The 21465-nt window shown below is 39.5% G+C and overlaps 1 protein-coding gene across 1 annotated transcript; it reads right to left on the bottom strand.

Annotated features, from left to right (window-relative positions):
* Positions 1-979: 979 nt before the first annotated feature.
* On the bottom strand, positions 980-20733 carry mtmr10 (myotubularin related protein 10). The gene is made up of 16 exons (XM_036136372.1): positions 20115-20733; positions 18495-18555; positions 14925-15061; positions 14476-14548; positions 13849-13991; positions 10630-10723; positions 10368-10515; positions 9822-9909; positions 9561-9649; positions 9074-9204; positions 7932-8001; positions 7626-7696; positions 7324-7496; positions 7074-7244; positions 5737-5919; positions 980-3910 (listed from the first exon to the last, which is right to left on the bottom strand). Exons 1-16 carry the CDS (start codon positions 20169-20171, stop codon positions 3299-3301), a joined length of 2301 nt encoding a protein of 766 aa, XP_035992265.1. The 5' UTR covers positions 20172-20733; the 3' UTR covers positions 980-3298.
* Between the last annotated feature and the right edge of the window lie 732 nt (positions 20734-21465).

The following is a 21465-nucleotide window of genomic DNA, read 5'->3' as shown; positions in this document are numbered from 1 at the left end:
CTTCTCCCGTCCCGGATCAGCGCTTCTCTCCAGTTTTCCTTTAATCAGACGGGATTTTACAGCTAAAGGGCATGCTCGCTAACAGACACGGAAACATTCGGATAAATCTGTTTTTGTTTATTTTACATTGCTTCAGCTGCTTCACTGTAACACAACAAACTAAGAAATGGGTTTTAGTTTCAGTGTTATGTTTTAACAGTTTCTTAGTCCTTTCAACTTATGCTATTTTTAATTTTTTTTATAAAAAAAAAAGTATTGTTTCATAAGAAACTGTCTCATCCACTAGACCAGATGTGTCCAAATGTTTCGCCTCAAGGCCCAAAACTGTCGAGCTGAAAGTAGTCGCAGGCCAAATTTTTTTAATTTTTTTTTTATTGAAAATGCTAAATATATTTTTCAACCTACTCGTCCATAAACTAACAAGAATATTTTATTGAATTAAAGCACTGTCATCCTTGTAGAAAAGGGACCTGTAAGTCATTGCAGGTTTTTCTTCAAACCTTCGACTGACTGCTTATATTGACCGATATTATATTGGTGGCAATTCGTTCAAATTACATCAAAAGTAAAACAAAAAGTAGATCAAATAAAAGACGAATAGTTTGTGCTTTCTGTTTTAGAAAGATTTTAAATTTGTCCGTCAGCCCAAACTTAGTTTTATTTCAAGCGCATCTGCATCAAACTGCCTGCGCTAGTGCGCCAAATTTGCACCATTATCGTGTTGTGGTCTGAGGAACACGAATGGACATCCCTGAACCAGATGAAACCAAATGTGGGAATATAAGTAATCCACTTTATAATTCCAATAAGGAGTAAACAAACACTGATGTTTAGATAAATCTATTCACTTACCGGAGCCATCTGGGCCAGGATGCTTTTACCTTCTAAATTTAACAAGGTTACCTACAAGAGTTCAATTTAAAAAAATAAAAGAATCATAAGAAATGAAAACAGAACACCTTTTCGTTTAAAAAAAAAAAAAAAAAAAAAGAATATAATTATTTGTTGCTGGTATACATATTTGAGCTACATGTTCTGTTAGCAAAAAAACAGCTTCAGTGCAAACCCCCTGAATCCTAGTACAGTTACAGCTCTGCAAAGTCACAAGTATTAGAAACAAAACTAGCTCAACAGATTAAGAATACAGTTACAAATTACAGTCAATCTTTCCCAAAAAAAAAATAAAGGCACAAAGGGTGCGCAGAAGTAACTGCTTCCCTCTCTGAGAACATTTGCATAAGTGAATAAATACATCTGCTGGTCATCCATCTGAAACTGTGCCCAAGAGGAGGCACAGCCGTCATACAATTACAGCAGAGTGTAAAAAAATTAGTGGGGAAAAAAAAAAAAAAAAAAAAAAAACTGCACATAAATATATCTCCATTAAAAATAGAAAGACCAAATCAAGAATAAGGAGTTAAGTACCATTATTCAGAATTAAAGGAAACATTTCAAAACATATACAGTATTTATATTTGCCAAAATTATATTCAACTGTTGCCTTATAATAATAATAATAATATTAATAATGATAATAATAATAATAATAATCTTTTCTATATTCTGGAAGAAAGTGCAATTAATAGCATTGGGGAAAGCAGGTCTGCGCTTACATGAAACCCTATAAGAAAGACACCTGGACTAGTTATTGCTGAAAGACGAGGAGTTTGCTGCGTCTCCTCAGTTAATCGAGCGCTGCAGCATTAATGCACTTTAGTAAAGGAATAAAGCCGTCCAGGTTTGCTAAAGGGTTTTTGCAATAAATACAGATTTCTTTGAGCTGTTAAGACAGTGCTGGTTTCTGGGTAATTAAGGAGGACATATTTTTACATTTCTACAGGAGAGTCTCCAAAATGTTCTTGATCGGCTTGGAAATAGACCATAAAAGAGAGATAACGTTATGGCGTGCAGTGTAACAGCAACGAGGCAACAAGAGAAGCTGTGTTTTATCCTTCCTGAGAACAGAATTACCTTCAGCTTCTGCTTTTCTATGAATATATGATGATCAGAGCATTTTCAGAATGTTTTTTTTCTTTTCTGCTGTTGAACCGTTTAAACTTTTCGTCGTCTTACTCTACACCCTACAGTGAATTGCACATTAAATTTGGTGCAGCTGCAATGTCAAAACTGCAGAAAATGTTAATTTGTTAGGGGGAAAGGGGGGGGGGGCATTGCATCTCAGCTTATGCCAAGATGATGCCCTGAAACAGTCGTCTTCGCCGGATCCACCGCTTTACCCAATTTAATAAACGAGGAACTGATTTGACTCAAAATAATTTGTCCCTTTTCGATCATTAGTCTACTCATTCAGGGAACCCTCATTGGGAACAGTTCCCTCTCAGTACCTTACCAGAAGGCATCTATATATATATTAAAAAAAAAAGACAAAAAAGAAAACTGTTTAGTAAACCCTATACGAAGCAGAAGAGGAAATATCTACCACAGATGTTAGTTCTCACAGCTCTTTGTCCCCTCACGATCAGATGAACTTCCATAGTACAAACACAAATCCAGAAAAAGTCTGACCCTGACAGCGTTTGTTGCAAAAGATCTACAAGATATCATTACAGCAAACCGCTTCAAGATCATGTAACATTCGAACAGACCAGATACCTTCTGCTTTAGCAGCTGAGCACATTTCCTGTTAGCCGAGACATTGTTTTTAATTTTTTATTTTTTTGTAGCCCTTTCAGAGTTAAAACTAGCAGAAATTAGAGATTAGAGAATCGCATCATTGCTGCTGCATTAAAAAATGAACGCGTCCTAATTTCACACATCGGTTTTCTTCGAAAAAAAAAAAAGTTACCAGTAGCACTGCTACAGGAATATATGTTAATAGTTTTAGCTTTACAAAAAAAACACAGCCAGTTATATTTAAGGCTTGGAGATGGAACTCTTGATTCTACATTAAAGCTATATCATCCTGGTAAATGCATGATTTTAGTCAGATTTATGGTATGGAGGGGCAAGAGAAAAAAAATACATGTGGGCTTAACTGACTAGATGACCCAAAACAAAAGTTAAGACCTTGCAGTAGGAGCGTAATGTTTAATAAAGAGGATGTTTTTGAAAGGATTTTTGATTTATTCCTATAAGAGACAATGATTCAATCTGAAACGTTCCACCTAAATTATACTTCAGATTTAGAGCAGCATTAAATGGTGCAATTACTAGTAAATGGAGGCGTGTAAAATTAGAAATCCTAAAAAGGGGCTATTTTTAAATCAGCCAGCACACTTACTGGAAGGTATACAAAAAAGGGTCATGGAGGGCATCATCATCTTGTTACAAAAATCCATTAGAAAGTGTCGTTGGAGAGAGTCTCTGTAGAGAGCCAGGTCTTCGCCCCATTCAGAAATTTGCTAATCGGCGTCCCTTGAACACTCCGCCGGCACAGGTTTCCCACAGGGCTGAATGGAAAAGACGAGTTGAGGATGTCGGGTGATGCAGGGGAGTCACCTGGAGAAGTGGCCTTAAAATACATCCTTGTTTGGTCTTTAGGGGGTCCGCTTGAGCTCGGGACCGGGGTGCCGCGGGGGCTGGCACCCTTGTACTGCCGCAGCTTGCTCTGCAGCGTCTCAATCTCGTCGACCAGCTGGGAGACCTTGTGGTAGACGGTGGCGGGGCCTCCGTGTGGGATGCAAGCCTCGGGAACCCAGCGCAGGAAGAACAGCTTCCAGAGAACCACGTGCGAGGGCAGGACCAGGGGGATGAGGAGCCCCTGCTGGTCTGCGGGGCGAGAAAACCAGTCCCTGAAGAAGCGCTCGGACGGGCTCTCATCTTTGACCGGAGAGAAATCCGCCTTCAGCTCCGAGACCAGAGAGCCCCGCCGGTGGAAGTGCTCCTCCTCGGCCCGTACTCCGTTACGATGGGAGGTGCTGGGGATTCGCATGGTGGAGCTGAAGGCCTTCTGGAGGGGGAAAGAACAGGAGGCTAGATTTAGCTCAGAAGGTAGAAGGCTAAAAGAAACATCTGAACCGGTCAAATAGAGCTCCAGAAATTTTTTTAAAAAGTTGATAAATGATCTGCTCCAGTTTTAAAATAACACTTTTGTTCTAGGTGACAAACTGGAATATTTGTACTCATTTTGATATCAAGTAGGGCAGCACGATATTAGGTAAAGATACGATATGCGATAATGGTGATAAACAATATAGCTTGCGATAGGGCTGGACGATAATTCAATAACGATAGATATCGATCGATAGATCTATGGTTCAATATAAAAAAAACAGGGGTCAATAAAAAGTTCAATAAAAGAACAGTGCATTCTAGCCTATCATGTGAGTTAATACTACATTAATCCTCCCAACCAATCACAAACCCAGGAAAGCTCCATCAGCCTTCAAAGAGTTCAGAGAGCACGTGTTCTTTTTTTTCTTTAACACTAAACATGGTTTTGGCAAAAAGTTGGTTGAATAAAAGGTTGTGTTTGAATCCATTTATTTAAAAATAGGTAATTAAGCAACATTATAAAATGGCCAGGGCTGCACTTAAAATGTATATTTTGAATTTTTTTGATAATTAATTGATATCGATCAATAGGATTTCTATTTTTATCAATATGCTTTTTTTCTATATCGTCCAGCCCTAGCTTGCGATAATTACAGAAAAATTAAAGCGTTAATTGTCTTTCTGCTTTAGGTAATGAGCAGTCTATCCAGCTGCTAAAAAAAAAAAAACAACCAAAAAAATTCATCATTTCAATTTCAAACAAGGTTTTAATAAAAAGGTTTCTTGTCTGACTTGGAATGTTTCGGCAATGAAACATCTAAGCTGTAGTTTCTTATCAACTTGACCTTCTCAAACTTATTTATGTAGCATTAAGCAACCGATGTGAAACATTTAGGGGCCCCGAGAGCCTGAATGCAGGGTGCTTAAATTATCAGCCAACGCTTGTTGTAGCCCAGGCGTTTCATAGCGATATGCACTTTGCCTTCCGATGCATAGTTATCCTTTGCAATAACGATAACGATGCATTTGAGATATATTGTGCGGCCCTAATATCTATGGCAGAGAAAGATGACGGAATAAGTTTGTAAGTATTACAGGAAAGAAAAATCTGGTACTCTTCGATAACAACAAGGAGGTCAGCGATTTTCACTCAACCAGCACTTTTACTTAAAAATGAAAACAAAAGCATCTGCACTAGTTTTCTTTAGGGTCTACTGCTGGTATGAAAGGAGGATGCAATCATCTCACCAGCGAGAGCTCACATTTATAACATTTTAAAACACAAACACGGATCATACAACTAGTAAACAAGTTTATCCACAGAATCTGAATTCCCCTACATCTGTCGTCTGCACAAAACTCCACGTGATACCCTGCTGTAGTGTGTTACAACAAACGCTAACGCTTGGCTCTTTTTGTTTAGTGGACAGAGAAATCTCTGCCTCGGATCAGCAGGATAAACAGAGCTTGGTGTTTTGTTTACTGTCCCTGTGAAAATTAAATGAGGGAGAACAAGTTTTTTTTTCCCTTTTCCAAAGCGTACGTTACGCACATTCAGATGATTTGCTGACATCAAAACAGGCGCAGACAATCGTGGCCACGGCTCCTACATGGGAAGCGAATCCGGGAAGTAGACGCTAGTCCTTTAAATACATTTCTATTTTTACTAATCCTCTGAACGTGCTTTATGAGACCCTACCTCAATCTGACCCGCGTGTGCTTACAGCTGACTCTTGATTGGATTAACCAAAATATACATCCTATTATCGGCCTGTGGCGTACCTTGGTGCGCTGGAAGGTTTTCACTTCTCCGTTCTGAACACAGGCCGCTCCTTTACCCACGTACATGGGGTTATTAAAGAGGGTCTGATCTCTGCTGGAGAACTGCTGCGACCAATTCCACACAGGAGGGAAGAATACGGTGTGGTTTTCATCCTGAGGGATGGCTTTATTCTTGGCAAACTCCTGTAGAGCAAAGACAAGACCACCATTTGTTCAGCACACAATATAAGCAAAAATACATTAGACTAAAGGCTGGTTCACACGGCAGGATTTGTAGCCTGATCTTCACTCCAATCTCCCGCTTCCGAGAGGCGCCGATTATCAGCGTGTCTCTTAAGATAATCTTATGATATCCTGTTTGTGGTGTGTTAAGAGGGATCGGGTTTGCTCCAGCCTCAAAATGGGGATATTCAACATGTTGGATTGTCTATGCCTGATATCCTACCGTCTGTGGTGTCCTCCAATGACAAACGAGCAGGCAGCCTGTTGAGTGTGACGTGTAGCCAATCAGAAAGCGAGGTGAGGGATTCCTCGCCTCCGTTTCACAGTCCATCACCATTATTCTTTCTGGTCGTCCATATTTATTTACTCTGAACTCATGTTTGATCTTGCGAGGATTCACTAGATTTCTGAAGTGTGTTGTGGTGGTCGTCTGACCGGACACCGCACACACTGCATGACCAAACCCGTTTTATCTAGGATTTTTTATCGTTATGCATGGCGTCTCTCAGGCTCTGAGAATCGGCCGACTATTTTTAAAATCCTGCTGTGTGAACCAGCCTTACGGGATAGAGATGATAAGAGTTTTGTCTTTTCTTTAATATATCGGCTACTTTAAAGGACACAAGCTGCACTCAAACAGCATCTGGTTTGTCGTTGGACCTTTTGGATAAATACAATTCTTTTTTTTAAAGCTTGTTGGTTTAAATTAATCAGAAACTCGCAGATTGTAAACTGAAAAAAAAAAAAACCCACGTATAAATTCTTATTTACATTTTCAAAGCTCAAGTATAAAAAACAGGCATTACTGCATGTAGAGCAGGGATCAACAACCTTTTTGAAACAAAGCTACTTCGTCGGTACTGTGTTAAATGAAGGGCTACCTGCACTGACCTTAACTTTACATAATATATGTTTTTAATGCTTTTTTTAAAATCTAAAATCTAATATGATTAAAAAGGAAGAGCAACTGAATAAAATAGCATTTTAAATGCTGCTCACAGGACGGTTGTGCCATTTCTTTGAACAGGCTGGAGGGCTCCACACATGTTGGTGATCCCTGATGTAGAGCAATCTATTCATAAGAGCCAACAAATGTTCGATTAGAAGTTTCTCACCTGCAAGAGGTCATTGCACTGTTTGGAGGAATTGAAGAGGAAGGTACTGAAGAGCGGGATCCACATGCTGTCACTCAGTACCGTCAGATAGGCCTCTGTGAACTCGAACGCCGCCGGGTACTGGTTGGTCATCTGCCACACGCAGTCCAGGAACAGGGTGAAGAGCGGAGACTGCGACCAAGAGACGGAGAACAAACTGGTGAGCGGAGGCGGAGGAAATGTACGCGACGCTGCAAAATTCAAGGCGTACCTCCTTATTGTCGTTCTTCTTCAGATGGTTGCATCTGTCCAGGAAGCGATGGCCAGCCATCACCCATTCCTTCTGCACCAAACTCTGAAATCCGTTCAGGCTGCGATAGTGAGGGTCCAGCATGAGCTGCACCAAGGAGGACACCACGCAGTTCAGGTCTCTGTCTTCTTCCTCTGCACGATGAACAACAACACAGAATACTTACTCCAAACTTGTAGGTATACGTTAGACTACTCATGATTCATGTAAAAATACACACTTAGGAGCACAGACATCCATTACTGATAAAAAGACAAAGTTACCTAGAAGAACGACGGAGACGTTCCTTCCCTCCAGGTTGTACACTACCTCCGCTGAGTGCTTTAAAAACATCCTGGTTCACAGAAATTACAAAAAAAGAAATACTTTCTCAGATAATTGGTCTGGCAATATGAACTTCATATTTTTATTCATTACTTTTTCCCCCCATTTCACATTTACACCAGCAATAAAACTCAAATGCAGGGTTAAAAAGGCTGAAAATATAAATTTATTTCTAAGCAGTAGCTATTCCTCTATGGATAATTAAGTACAGTCCCATTAAAAGTCCCGTTGGCTTGTTTTTGTACCTTATATACTCCAGCCATCGTGAATTTTCAATGGCGGAAAGCCATCTCTCCTCGGACTCCTCAAAAGGGTCTACACAAAGGAAGCAAACACAATCTGTAAAACGGTGCATTAGCTCTTCACTTCCGTACCAAAGACATTTATTCTCACTTAAGTCTCTTGAATGGCCGGTACACACTGAGATTCTGGGCCGTCGCAGACGACAAGTGAAGGAAAATAGTGGCGAAATCTTTGGTGGTGGCTAGAAATGCGCGGGCCTACGTCTCACAGTGAGAGACCGCGCGTCACCCCAAAGATGATCCGGCAGTCAGATACTCAGAATGAAGATCTGGGTGAAAGCCGCTACGACCTGCGTCTGCTAATCAGAGCTGATATGATATGAGAGACTCCACAGGTTTCCAGATGGAGCTGCCCCCCCAAATAAATAAAAATAAAAAAAGTTTAGGATTTCTGAATCAATTGCTAATCTGTGCGGTTTGCTCCGATCAGAGCAAACAAAGCGGCACACGGAGCGTCAACCAGGTGCATCTCCATCAGCTGAGTGTGTGTCAGATTACAAGTCAGGTACAAACAGGGAACAGCTTACATTATTGTTCTCTTACCAAGTCTGGTGAATAATTTTGGCCTAAATGCATTTTTTATTCTGGTTGGATTTTTTTTTTTTTTTGCACCTGCCACGACTTTGATGCACTGAGCTAAAGGACACTTTGCTGAACTTATTATTTATGAAAGGACAATGACGTTTGACTAGACAGATTAATCCAAAGAGAACCCTTAATTCATTACTGGACTATTTTTAAACATATTTAATTGTGGTTTTGTTTTGGAAGGATGTGGGGCTGAAGAGTAGAGCAGCGGATTTGGTTCATATTAAAACACAGCTGCTGTTGCAGATTGATGGCATCCTCTAATGAGGTTGTCTACTGCCATAAGTTGTAACTGGTTTAGTAGTAAACGGTGAACGTACAACGTGCACACATCAAACTTGGCGTTGCACCAACGATTATTAGATCCAGGTCACATAGCGCGTGGTGGAGTAGTTTTTTTTTTTTTAAGACTGCAAAAAATTGCGGCGTGTATACCGGCCAGAAGAGGTTGCAGAGGAATGATGGTGAGCTACTTTTGTTGCCAGAAGAAGGTTCACCTAAAGTGCAGATCTGTCTGGCTTTAACGAAGGCACTCTGGATGTCCTGGATATTAGGAAGACTCTTGTCCAGGTCTGACAAAATTACTTCCTGCCGTTGTCGATGGCTTTTGGTGATTGCTGTGAGGATCCTGCAAAACAACACAAGACAGACGACGACTAGTTCAGTTATCAGCAGCACGGTTCCGACGCTATACCAAAATACACAACAGCTCAGCAGCTGCCGTGGTTTCACACACCAGCTAAATAAAACACTAGAACAACCAAGACAAGCTAAAGTACATGACGAGTGCTATTTGTTAAATAATAAACTATTAGGTTAAATGTTGTGAAAGTCTGCAAAAGAAGCTTGTGGTGGAGTTTTAAAAAGGTAAAAAAAAAAAAAGACCCTCAAATATAGTCTGATATCTATATGAAGGCTTCTAGGTCTCCTGAACTCAAGCTTTAAACAATGGTGAACTAAAAGTGTTTAAAAGAAGCTTTATACTTCTCTACAGGTTTCTTCTGAGCCAACGGATCTTTCAGGCCGGCCATTCGGACGAGAGCGCTGCCATTCCTGTGATTCCAGCACCACAGCTGCGCACAAAAAAAACCAAAAAAAAAAAAAAAAAACATAAAAATAAAAGGTTTGTAGCAGCAAGTACTGAATTACTTTCATCTGTAACCTTATTTTGGTAGAATTAGTGCTGCTAATAGAGTAAAGTTTGTAAAAGGACAGATTTAACAAAAGGTATGAGAGTTGACTTACAGCGACGCGGCCATCACTGAACGACGTCGAGTATTGTTTCACTTCCTGATCGGTCAAGGAAACTGGAACCACGATGTACTCTGGAAGACTGAAGGAGTCAAAGGAAAACGGTCAAAATGTGAACATTTCTGCAGAAACCAAACGATATCCAGAGCTCAATAGGAACCTATAAACGATACGTTTGAATACTTGATTAAACTAATCTTTATTTTCCTGTTTGGACAGTGAAAGTCTTCACTGTATTCTAGCCTTTTAAATGGCAGGCGAGTTAAAAGGAGGAGATGGTCGTTTTTTGAGAGGTGTATATATTTCTGAGCAAGCTACCGTTTAAAATACTGGAGTTTATATATCTTAAAAAAAAAAAAAAAAAAAAAAGACTCCATGTCTTGTTGAATTTGTTCTAAAATGTCTACATATGCAATTTAGACTTTATCTGGGTTAGGAGCCTTAGAAAACAATAGAAAGTTGCCTATTTAAAAAAAAAAAAGGCATCTGCAAGAGGGTTACAAATGCTTTACATTACAACAAATAAAAAGATCTGAAAACCTGTGAGAGATGACATATTCCTCATTGATGGAGCAAACCCGCCACTCCGAAGCCCCGGTTCTCTTGATCTCTCGATCCCAGTCAGAGGGGCGGTCAAAAAATGGAATCTGTGTTCCTCCCTTTGGGTCGGAGCCGTTGACTGGGTTCGCTGGAAATACAAAAACAAAAGAAACTATGTCTACTAAACAAAACAACATACTTTTGAAAATTTACATAGGAGATAATAGTTTAAAAAAAAACAACTTTAAAACTAATATGTTACCTTTATACTCATGATATCTGAGTCCTTGATATTCAAAGCCAAAAAGCAGGTGAAGATCAGCTGGATGGGAATAATGGGCGATGGCGAGGCAAACCTATATTCAAAAAAAAGATAAAAACTTTCAGGGACATGGAGCACAATACAACAATAGCACTGTAGAATAGTTTATTGTCATTAAATAAGATTTGGTTTCACTGATTCTCAGATCCAGAAGACAGGCACATGTATTTTATTCATAAACACAGAGGCAGAGATGAAACCTGACAAAAGGCCTTACTTTTGGTTTACAGGCCTGAGCAGAGCTTTGTTAGACCCCGGCAGATCTATAGAAACAGGCTCTACTCGAGTCCAACAAAGCCGTCCATTCAGCAGCAGAGCTGTGAATAGCGCGAGAGGACACAGAAAAAGACTGTGTGTGTGTCTAGAAAAAAGGCTGCTCCCTGCTCTGTAATTTTCTGTGGGTAAAAAGAGCAATTATAGAACAGCAAGTTCCATACGTCAAAGGGTTTACAAAAAAAAAAAAAAAAAAAGAGCCGGTACCGGTTTTAGGTTCATACTGTAATTATGCTCAGGGTGTCCACCATTAAAATCAAACAGTATAAGAGGGCAGACTCAGTGCCCCATCCTAAAAGGAAACTTTTTTTCTTCTTTTATTCTGTTGTAAAGCTGCTAACAACCGCCTTGTTCGACAAAAAGTGACGCATTAAAAGCAAGTCGAGCTTCTCTGTTTCGAAACAGCAACCCTACAATTTGTCAGCGGTGGTGTAGGTATAAGCAGCTCTGGTACCTACAGTAAAACGGCTCCCAGATGACTACCGAGGAGATTAGACATGCAGCTTTTTTTAAATTCATGTCAGGAAACATGAAAGGAAATATATATGCTGCACTGTGTAATCCGCCTGGCTTTGTAAGGACGCTGCAAAGTGTTAAGATTTGGCCATTATGCATCAAATTCATAGGACCAGATTTTTCTGAAAGTCAGGATTTCACAATATAACTCAGCTAAGCCTTGTTTTTGCAAAGGTTTTTATGTCTTCTACAAAATATCATTAATCTGTATAAGAAATGATTTAGCAGATTCTTAGGATGGATCCTCCAACACTTCTCACAGCGGACTAAATTGACCCTGCCAAACAGAGTAGCGGCGCTGACAATTAAACATCCGTTTGGCCAGGCGCTGTTTTGGAGAGGAGGGTGGCGCACACTGCCAGTTCCTCCAACGATCAGGATCCAGTTCTGCTTCCTTCGGCCTGAATGAGCATTGTTCTCCATGTGCCTTTGTTGTTTGGCTAATGAACGCACATCCTGCGAAATCAGCCACTTCCACCCAAATGGAATGTGGCACAGCGACAAGAGAGACTTTAGGTGACACCGTTTTAGCGTACAGTAAGATGTTGATTGTGCCGACCGCAAAAGAGGCCGACGGCGCATATGCAAAACACTAATCGGGAAGGGAAAACCTTTGTCAGTAGAATCAATAACGAAAACAGCAAGAGGAACCAACATTTTATTCTCTCCAAAAAATATGAAGATATGAAGCATACCAATAAAAAAAAAAAAACATTAACTAGTTTACTTGTTAATTGTCTTAAAACAAGGCTTGAACCAAAACAGTTGCATACTGTATAAAATGACAATTTTTTTTTTTCTCTTTACGGTTTAAAATTACTTCAACCTAACTTCCTCTCTTTTTAGTCAGATTGGATTACCAAAATTATTTCACAGAGAGAGAGATTTATGACATGAAAGCCAGATATCTAAAAAAAAAAAACACTGAGACTGCTACTTCTAAATAATCTGGGAAAGCTCAGATGAGCTCATGGCTTTGAAAGCTTTTAATTCCCAACATTTAAGTTAAACGAAGCCCCAGCGGTTGATGTGTTGTAAGGCAACGCCACAAACGCATTGCTTCCTTGAGTGAAATCAGGAAAAACTACAACTATTATGTGTCAGTATAAATACCATGGGAACATCCAACCATTGAAGGTTAAACAATATATAGCTAGTTTATCATTATTAATTGCAATTTCACCATAGGCAACATAAAAATATCAAAGAACTGCAATAAATATTAGCTAGATATCAACGATAATGACTCTCTGTGTCGGCAGTATACTTTGTGATCACTTAATTCATTTTCAACAAAGTGGATGAGCCCGTATGCAACTTCTCCAACAAAAGCGTGAAAGCATTTTACTTTCTTACAGAATCTGGAGAAACGACTCACAATTTGTGGTGGATGTTTGCAACAAAGTTGCATCATAACATTATTGCACATCGTGTTTTCCTGATATTGCTCCGCCCTCAAGCCACCACACCATCCATAACGAAGACGGGTCCTGCTGTCCGTAGATGAACGTCTTTTGGTGTGAAATGTGCAATTTTACCCCGGAGTAAAGTGGGAAAACTTCTTGGTCAAGCTAGTTGGAGTGAGCCGTTCTCCACAGAGAAACGGGTACCAAGATGGGCTGAAAGGTCACTCAGCAAAGAAGCCATTACTTAAGAGCATCATAAAAGATGATTTGATAATGCAGACATGGGAAATTACCTTAATATTCAAAGATAAATTCTGTGGCCTGATTAAACAAAAGTTAAAAGGGTCCCTGACGTGATACGAACTAAGACACAGAAGGTTTTAACAAGACATAACTCACACTCCACTATTAATTGCATTGCAGAGCTTGTTTGAAGTAATTGGGTCAAAAAGTGCCTCCACACTGCAAAAACAGGACTAAAAATAAGTAATATTTTCTCAAAATTAGTGCATTTGTCCTTGATTTGGGCAGGTAAATAAGATTATCTGCCAATGGAATGAGTATTTTTACCCATAAAATAAGATAATTAGATATAATGCACTTGAAATAAGGTGATGGAGATGAGTTCTTCCTATTTTAAGTGCAGAAATCTTATTCCATTGGCAGATTATTTTATTTACCTGCTCGAATAAGGTTTAAATACACTAATTTCAAGAAAAATGTACTTATTTTTAGTTCCGCTTTTGCAGTGCATTTTGTGACGTAATCGGGGGAAGCAAAAACATCCTTAAACAACCTTAAAGTCAGCAGACTGGTGAAAAGGAGACGGCAACTAGCTTTCATTTGTATGTTACTCATTAATGAAATTGCCTTATCCACTGACCCGTTTAAATCGTCCACATACTTGTAAAGCAACCTCGTCACAGAAACTGAACTAAAACCCCAGAGTTGGCACTGCACTCACTTTCTTAGCGCTCTCCGGCCCCGCCTCGTCAAAGCAGAATCGTATTACACGCAGGTCTTTGCAGTACAGGATCAGCTCTGCTGGGTTGAACTTCAGCTTCTTGTTGGAGCCCAACACTTTCCTCTTCCCCCTCGTATCATTAACTGAGAGAAACAGGCCAAAAATAAAGAATTACAATAGTAAACATTTTTTTTTATAGGAAGTCACATCCGAGGATCAGACAGGGAGATGAAACCTTTGTCTCCATCACTGTAACCCAACAGCGCCTTTTTTTCCTGGCCGACTGCCTTTGCTGTGTCAGCACACTGCGTCAGTGACATGCATAAAGAAACGTAAGCCGGGCGGCGCTGCAACTGATCGCCGCATTCTCCCTGACGTCGCATGTTATCAGATCGCTGGCCGGGAAAAGCGGCAGCCGACACCGCTCAGCCAAGATCTCCGTAATATAATGAAAACTGAGCCGGGCTCTTTAGCTTTGAGCCTGGCTGGTTGAATGATTCAGCTTCAGGCAAAGAAACAAGCAGATACATTTCTCCTCTTTGTGTTACAATTATAGGCAATAAATAAAGGTGCCAGATTATGCAATAATAATAATAATAAAAAAACATCTACAAATGCTGAATGTACCTGTTACCACTTGCTCAAGGCAGGTCAGCGAGATGTCATGCTGTCCGAGAAGCAGGTGGGACAACTGGGCTTTCTGCATTGGAGACAACAGGATGACTTTTTACAGACGCCGTTAAACACAGGTTGCTGCGTCAAATTCCTCAGACTGAGTTATGATCAGGCTCCATTTTGTCTCATGCCAACAATCTGTCTCACAGACGGAAATGACGTCAGCTCTCACTTCTTGTGCTGTGACCAACAAGGAAGTTTTTCTTCCTCTTTCCTAAATGGCTTTAATGTACAAGTAAGATCGTGTTTACAAAAGGGGATACAAATGTACCCCCTCCGACACATACAAGATAAACATCATTACCATTTTGATCCGAGAAAAAAAGGTAAAAAACATGTTGCCTGATCAAAAACCTGACGAAACACGTGATGAATGGCTGTAAAGAAGTGTGAAAAAGTACCTGTTTAGGTGGCGGCTCTTGAGGAATAAAGGAGACCTTAAAGTTGGTGCATATCAGCCTCCCCCACAGGTCATCCTGGCCGTTGTCAGGGCTGATGCATTTTCTCACAAAATTCGCCTCGTTTACGATTATCTCTCCTGAGGAGAACCACATGAAGACACAAATATTAACATTCAGTGCAGCTAATTACAAATGCATTCTGACACAAAAAAAAGTACAAGAACATAGCAAAGAAAACTACTTAATTACATTAAACAGATCATTTAAATTAATAATAATTTGCAATAAAAACTACATTTGTGATTTGTTATATGATGGTAAATTTACTTCTACGTGTTGCCAGTGATGGATATCTAACAACAAATATTCATAAACAGCTGAATCTATTTTAGGTCAAATATGTACTCCATAAACAACATGCTACGCGTCAACCTTATTGGACACCAGAAATCCTGTAGATCCACGGTTCTGTTAATGTTTTAAACCCGAGCATTTTGATCCATTTCGCTCAGCTCTTTGCTAAATTATAGCAAACAGAACTATATTGTGACATGAAGTTTCCAACAGTGTTTAAAAAACACACAGAGCAGCAGCACTGAAGCATTGAAACCAAGATGTCTGTAACTCACAGTCTCTATGATACCGGCCCCCCTGCTCTATATCCTGTCAAATCAAACCACAGCTTTAGTTTATGTTAGATCAGGCACAGGCTTTACTCTACAAAAATAAAAGCCTATTAAAAGCCGTTCACCCAGGATTATTCGAAGAATTTCACTTTACGACAACTAATATGGAGCGAACTTTCAACAAGTCTTCACAAGCCATTATCAAGAAACAAGTTTAACTAGTCCAACAGAGACTTTTACCTCTGTGGTATGTGTCATTACCTTGTTCCTAAAAAAGGTTTTATTTCTCTTTTTTCTAAGAAAATGGGAAAGAGAATGCAAGAAAGCGTGTCCGTGCAATAGTTTGACTAACCAAGCATGAAAAACACTTTTCTGCATCCGAGTAAAAATGTAAATGTACAACCCAAGAAAAAAAAAATTATAATTTATAAAATTACACATATCCTATGATGCATCTTAGGATGATGGTGAAAAGATCTACACATACTACAGCCCATAGTCTAATAACACTCATTAACTATCAAAAGTGCACATATGAGCAGGAAGGTGTCCAGCCTTTGCTGCTGAATCAGTTTTTTCCTCCATTATGGGACTTCTGACTAGAAACGTTTGCCTCTAGGCATTCATCGACTACAACACTGCAAAAACAGAACTAAAAATAAGTCAAATCTTCTTGAAATGAGTGTATTTGTCCTTGATTTGAGCAGGTAAATAAGATGATTTGCCAATGGAATAAGATTTTTCCACTTAAAATAGGAACAAGTCATCTCCATCGTCTTATTTCAAGTGCAGAATGTCTAATTATCTTATTTTAGGGGCAAAGATACTCATTCCATTGGCAGATCATCTTATTTACTGGCTTAAATCAAGGACGAATAGACTAACATTAAGAACATTTTACTTGTTTTTAGATCCGTTTTTGCAGTGAACACTGTCGTAAAGAGCAACACGGCCTCTGTCCTCCACGTGATCACCGAACGCCTCAGGCTGGGGAACTGGGGCAGCAGGGCGGAGTTGCCACCATCACTTCAAAGCTGAGGAGCCAAACGAAAAAATTGCGTTAAAAAAAAAAAAAAAAAAAAAAAAAAAAAAAAATGAAGAAGAAAAAAAAAATGAAGAAGCTCAGCATGAAACCTGTCGGTCTCGGCTTCCTCACAAAACAGGGCGACACAAAAGCAAAAACTTTATTTTGAGCAAGCACACTAATTTCATATCATCACTAGCCTAATATAAAACTGATCTGGTCTGGGACCTAATTAACATTTTCTTTCATATAACCGTGAACAAAGAATATAGCTTAAAAAAATAAAAAAAATTAAAAAAGGGGAAACAACAGTTTTTACTATAAAATTAGATCCAGTTCAGCCCCCCCACTTACAGGATTCCAAAAATGGTTTCTATTTGATAAATACCAGAATAACGGGAGAACTTATTGTACTACTTTCTTCAAAGCCAGAAGTTTACATACACTATGCTTTAAAAACAGCCTCTGGGGCGCCAATAGACATAACGGCTGTGTAAGCTGGTGCCTATCTCCAGCTTGGATTGGGTGAGAGGCGGAGTCTGCCTTCGACAGGCAGCCAGTCCATCACAGGGCAACAGAGACACAGAGAAACAACCACACACACACACATATATTCACTAACGACAGACAGTCGTGTTTAAGCTGTGTGCGAGGATGCCGGGGAGGGAAGCACGCCTCATATGGGAGAACAAAGCAAACCCATGCAGAGCGACGCCGGGACCGTCTTGCTGCAAGGCAACCGCGCCAATTACAGCACCGCTATACAGCCTGGTATCCCAAAAATGCTAACTTTAAATAAATTAAGAAACAATGGACGAAAATAAACATTTTGAAAAACTGATTAAGGGCATGGTTTGCTGGCAGAATGATCATTAGTGGCAGCTCCATTACTCTGGATAATTTTTCTGGCATTTAGCAAAATGGAAATAAGCGGTGGGTCTGATTTAATGTCAGACGGCGACTCTTGATACAACAAATGTAACCATCTAATTTGAACTTTACATCATTATCATCAGCAGAGGTGAAAATGTCGATTCTTTAGCCCATCTTGTGACATGGGTTATGTTTAAGACAACAAATCGCTGCTTTCAGCACTACATCAGCGTACAAAGTACTACCCTATACTTTTCGTTTTAATGTCACGAGTCACTACATTAAAGTTACAATCCGTTTAATCCGTCAGAACCGTTTCAAGTAGAAATCTTTTGTGAGGACTGGAATAACTGCTTTTGAGGTGTGCTAATGCTAGCCACACCTCACCACCTTTAATAAAAAAAAAGAACGACAAAAAATCTGTCGGCAGAAGGTTATACGACTTCCACTGTGAAATTAGGCCCGTGTAAATTAAGTGGACTGTAAAACATGCAAGACAAAAAAAAGTGAAAGGAGTACTTCAGAACCCATTTGATTTGATCTGTCAAATTTGGTCACAAATAGCACTTTACAAAAGAGAAAAGAGGAGAAATCAGCTGTGTTGACGATCCAAATGTCAGAAAATGCATTTGAGAAATAGAGGGAGGATCATACTTATAAAACCTAACAGGCAATATGACAATATGACTAACCACATCAATGCGGTAAAGGCAGAAAGGGGTTGATTAAAACTGAAATAGTTAATTTAAAACAACAACAGTAGGAGTTTTCCCAGCTAGTAACTTCTGGCAAGGAGAAGGTTTTTGCAAAGGGTTGCCATGGTTGCTTGTTTTCTCCTTCAAAGGTATTTCAGACAACAGCATAAAAGCCGTTTCCTGGTGGAGGGTGGGAGGAGTTTGAGATGGTAACCATGTCTGATCAGATCTCACGATAGTTATCTTGCTCGTTTCCGACAAGCGCTAGCTTTTATTCTTCTTCCACTAAACCCGAAACCCAGCGGGTTACCAAAACGCATGTGGTGCAGAACATCTAGAACAACAGACTAACCTGGCAGGAACCTGGGCTCCAACTTAATGGGTGGTTCGATGGGTGATGTCTTCACATCAGTCTGCAGGAAGCAAGACAAAAAACACACACACACCACGGTCAGGGTTAGCAAAGAGGTTCAAATAACAGCGCCGTACCTGGGTTTGCAAACTGGGATGCAGCTCCGTCCAGAAGACAGCCGCCCTGGATGAAACTGTGTTTACATCGCTACTTTGGATTTATGCTGTGGTTCCTAACACCGTTCAAACAGTGATGGTCAAAGTGTCCAAAGGACAATATAAAAAAAGTGTGGAGATTTTCTCTGGGTTTTAATAATTTTTTTTTTATCTTTAAAAAGGGAATAAACATTGCCCTTTTTAAAACAGCAGGTCCTTAACACTATGGTTCTAGCTTTAGAATAAATGCTACATGACAAATGATTAGCAAAACAAAAAAGAAAAAGTGAACACGTGTCCTTTCCCAGACACTCTTTTCATTTTATTTGGGTTAAGTGTCTGTAAACTAAGCTTAACCCTTTGACTCATCTTTCTGAGGAAACCCATTGCACTCACTCGGGTTTTATTTTTTTAAGATATACACACACACACACACACACTATTAAAAATCAATTGTTTTTCTCCAAACTGCAAAGTTGAGAGAGGGAGAAAAACAACAAGAACTTTAATTTAGCAACCTAAAAATCAGCACCTGGCAGGGCTTCTTGGTGTTATAGTGGAACTAGAAACGCATGAATGCACTTCCCTTTACAGAGTAATAATTAAGAGCTAGCAATGCTTCCAATGATATTTTATTAATATGCTGAAAATAATATATGAAACAGCAGTAAGATAGAGATATATATATATATATATATATATATATATATATATATATATATATATATATATATATATATATATATATATATATATATATATATATAAAACCCTTAAATGATTCGACTTTTCTTGGTTCATGAAAAATGCCCCCCCCCAAAAAAAACAAACAAACAACTAACTCTAACACTAAATAATATGTGTTACTGTGATTTCATGTAAGTAAAAAGTTTTAAAACACAACAGAAAATGAAGGAATGTCAAGTTATATTATTATTATTATTATTATTATTATTATTATTATTATTATTATTATTATCAACAGGTGCACCAATGTTGTTGGTTAATTAACTTATAGACTAAATAGTGTGGCATTTTTTTGCGGTTTTTGGTGCATTGAATGAATGGTGGATTATGTATTTTTTATTTTTGAGAGAATTTGGATCACATGGCTTATAGCCGTGAGACAACAAGGCAGGCATGGGAAGCCGTCATCACGCAGCTATGTATCAAGAAAGCGCAAACAACTACGCCTTAAACTTCACAGCATTTTAGCGTCTCCTCCCAAAAGCGACAACTATGTAAAGCTGTCAAAGCAAGTCAACTAGAGTCGAGCCAAAAGTTCCCATTTAAACAAAAAGAAAAAATGTACAAGTTAGTGCGAACGCCAAAAAAAGGGAAGGTATTTGAGGAAAAGTACCAGGTTACTTTCCACTACTTCAACATTCTGTACATAGCAGGTGAGATTCAGGGGGGGGGGGGTGAGGTGATCTTCACACTAATGCATGCGAAAAGCCAGACATACCTGCGCAGGGGGAAGATAACACTTGAAGGTGGCTTTCACGGGTTTGCCAGAAAACATTGTTAATTTCCGCTCCGCGACCGGTCTCCACGCAGAAAACTAACAAGTGCTCTCGCCAAAAAAAAAAAGCAGCGAAGAGTAACAAATCCAAAACAAAAAGTTTTGCTCAGCCCGTCGCTGACTTCAATCCGAGGCCGTCCGTGTGTGAAATATTCATCGAGCCTTTCTGGGTGAACGACGACGCCTCTCCATGTCGATAAGCAGACAGTTTTTGGCTGGCTGAAGGAGGAGGAAAAAAAAAAAACAACAAAAAAAAAAGTTGACAGAAGTTAGCCTTCAGCGTTAGCTCGTTTGGCTAGCTGGCGCAAACTACTAAATGAAGTTTGTCGCCGTCGCTCTCGCGCAGGTATATAGCCGCTGAAACGTGAAAACAAACGCGTCGCTGAATGGCCTACATTTTCTTTACACCTGTTACTGCATAAGTTGTCCGCTAGTTACTTCCTTAAAGTCCAACTATTCAGCCAACGCAGTACCTGACGCTGCGAAGGATTTAACGGCCATGTTTATACAGAGCCGAGGTCCCGCCCTACTTCCGGACTCCAGCGCTGCTGACCGCCGAGACTTTCCGACAGAAACTTTCTGGCCGTTTCTCAATTCACGAGAACGCGAGTCCGTACTCGCGTTCTCGTCAAGTCTGTTCTCGGTAAGAACACAGGAAGATCCACTGAGCTATATCATACACTGGAGTGCTAATCACCGTCTGTTTGAACGAGTCGCTTTGAAGCCACCAGCCGCCATATTGGTACTCCCTATTTCCCCCCCAGTAACTAGGGAATATGTGCGCTACAGCATCGAATGACGAGGATTTTCTCATGTTCAGGGGGGGCTTAAAACTTTTAAAATGTCAAATGCCATATAGTTTTATGTTATGTTCTAAAAATATGAAGTACTGAGAAAGTCATGTGCTGAAATATTTTGCATTTTATTCATTTAAATATATATGTTTAACATTTATAAATATATAAATAACAATGTACAACAACATATATTTACATATGTGTATACATATATATACATATATACATATACACATACTTATATATACATATATGTATATTTAATATGAATAACATGTAAAATATTTCAGCACCTAATTTCCTAGAAGTTGATAGTGTTAGTACATCCACTGACTGTAGAATTACCTGTGAAACGTTTTCACTCAGCCAGAAAACTGCTTGTTGTTGCAACCAAATCCTGTGGGATTCTGTGAGAGTAGGGAGTAGCAAGATGGCGGCCAGTGGCTTCAGTTTTTCGGCAAAATCAGCACTCCAGTGTATTATACAGCTCAGTGGGA

This window comes from Fundulus heteroclitus, chromosome 4 (genome assembly GCF_011125445.2).
Source record: "Fundulus heteroclitus isolate FHET01 chromosome 4, MU-UCD_Fhet_4.1, whole genome shotgun sequence".
Taxonomy (NCBI): Eukaryota; Metazoa; Chordata; class Actinopteri; order Cyprinodontiformes; family Fundulidae; genus Fundulus; species Fundulus heteroclitus.
Note: the sequence above shows the minus strand (reverse complement) of the source record. Positions and strands in the feature narration are given on the sequence as shown.

What these genes read in the sequence shown, in the direction of transcription:
- mtmr10 (XM_036136372.1), bottom strand. Translation starts at nt 20,171, where the DNA reads ATGTTTTCTGGCAAACCCGTGAAAGCCACCTTCAAGTGTTATCTTCCC. An exon ending in GGAGCCCAGGTTCCTGCCAG is followed by an intron (nt 15,062 to 18,494) that starts GTTAGTCTGTTG and finishes GGTTCTCCTCAG; the next exon opens with GAGAGATAATCGTAAACGAG. An exon ending in AAACCTTCCAGCGCACCAAG is followed by an intron (nt 3,911 to 5,736) that starts GTACGCCACAGG and finishes TTCCCCCTCCAG; the next exon opens with AAGGCCTTCAGCTCCACCAT.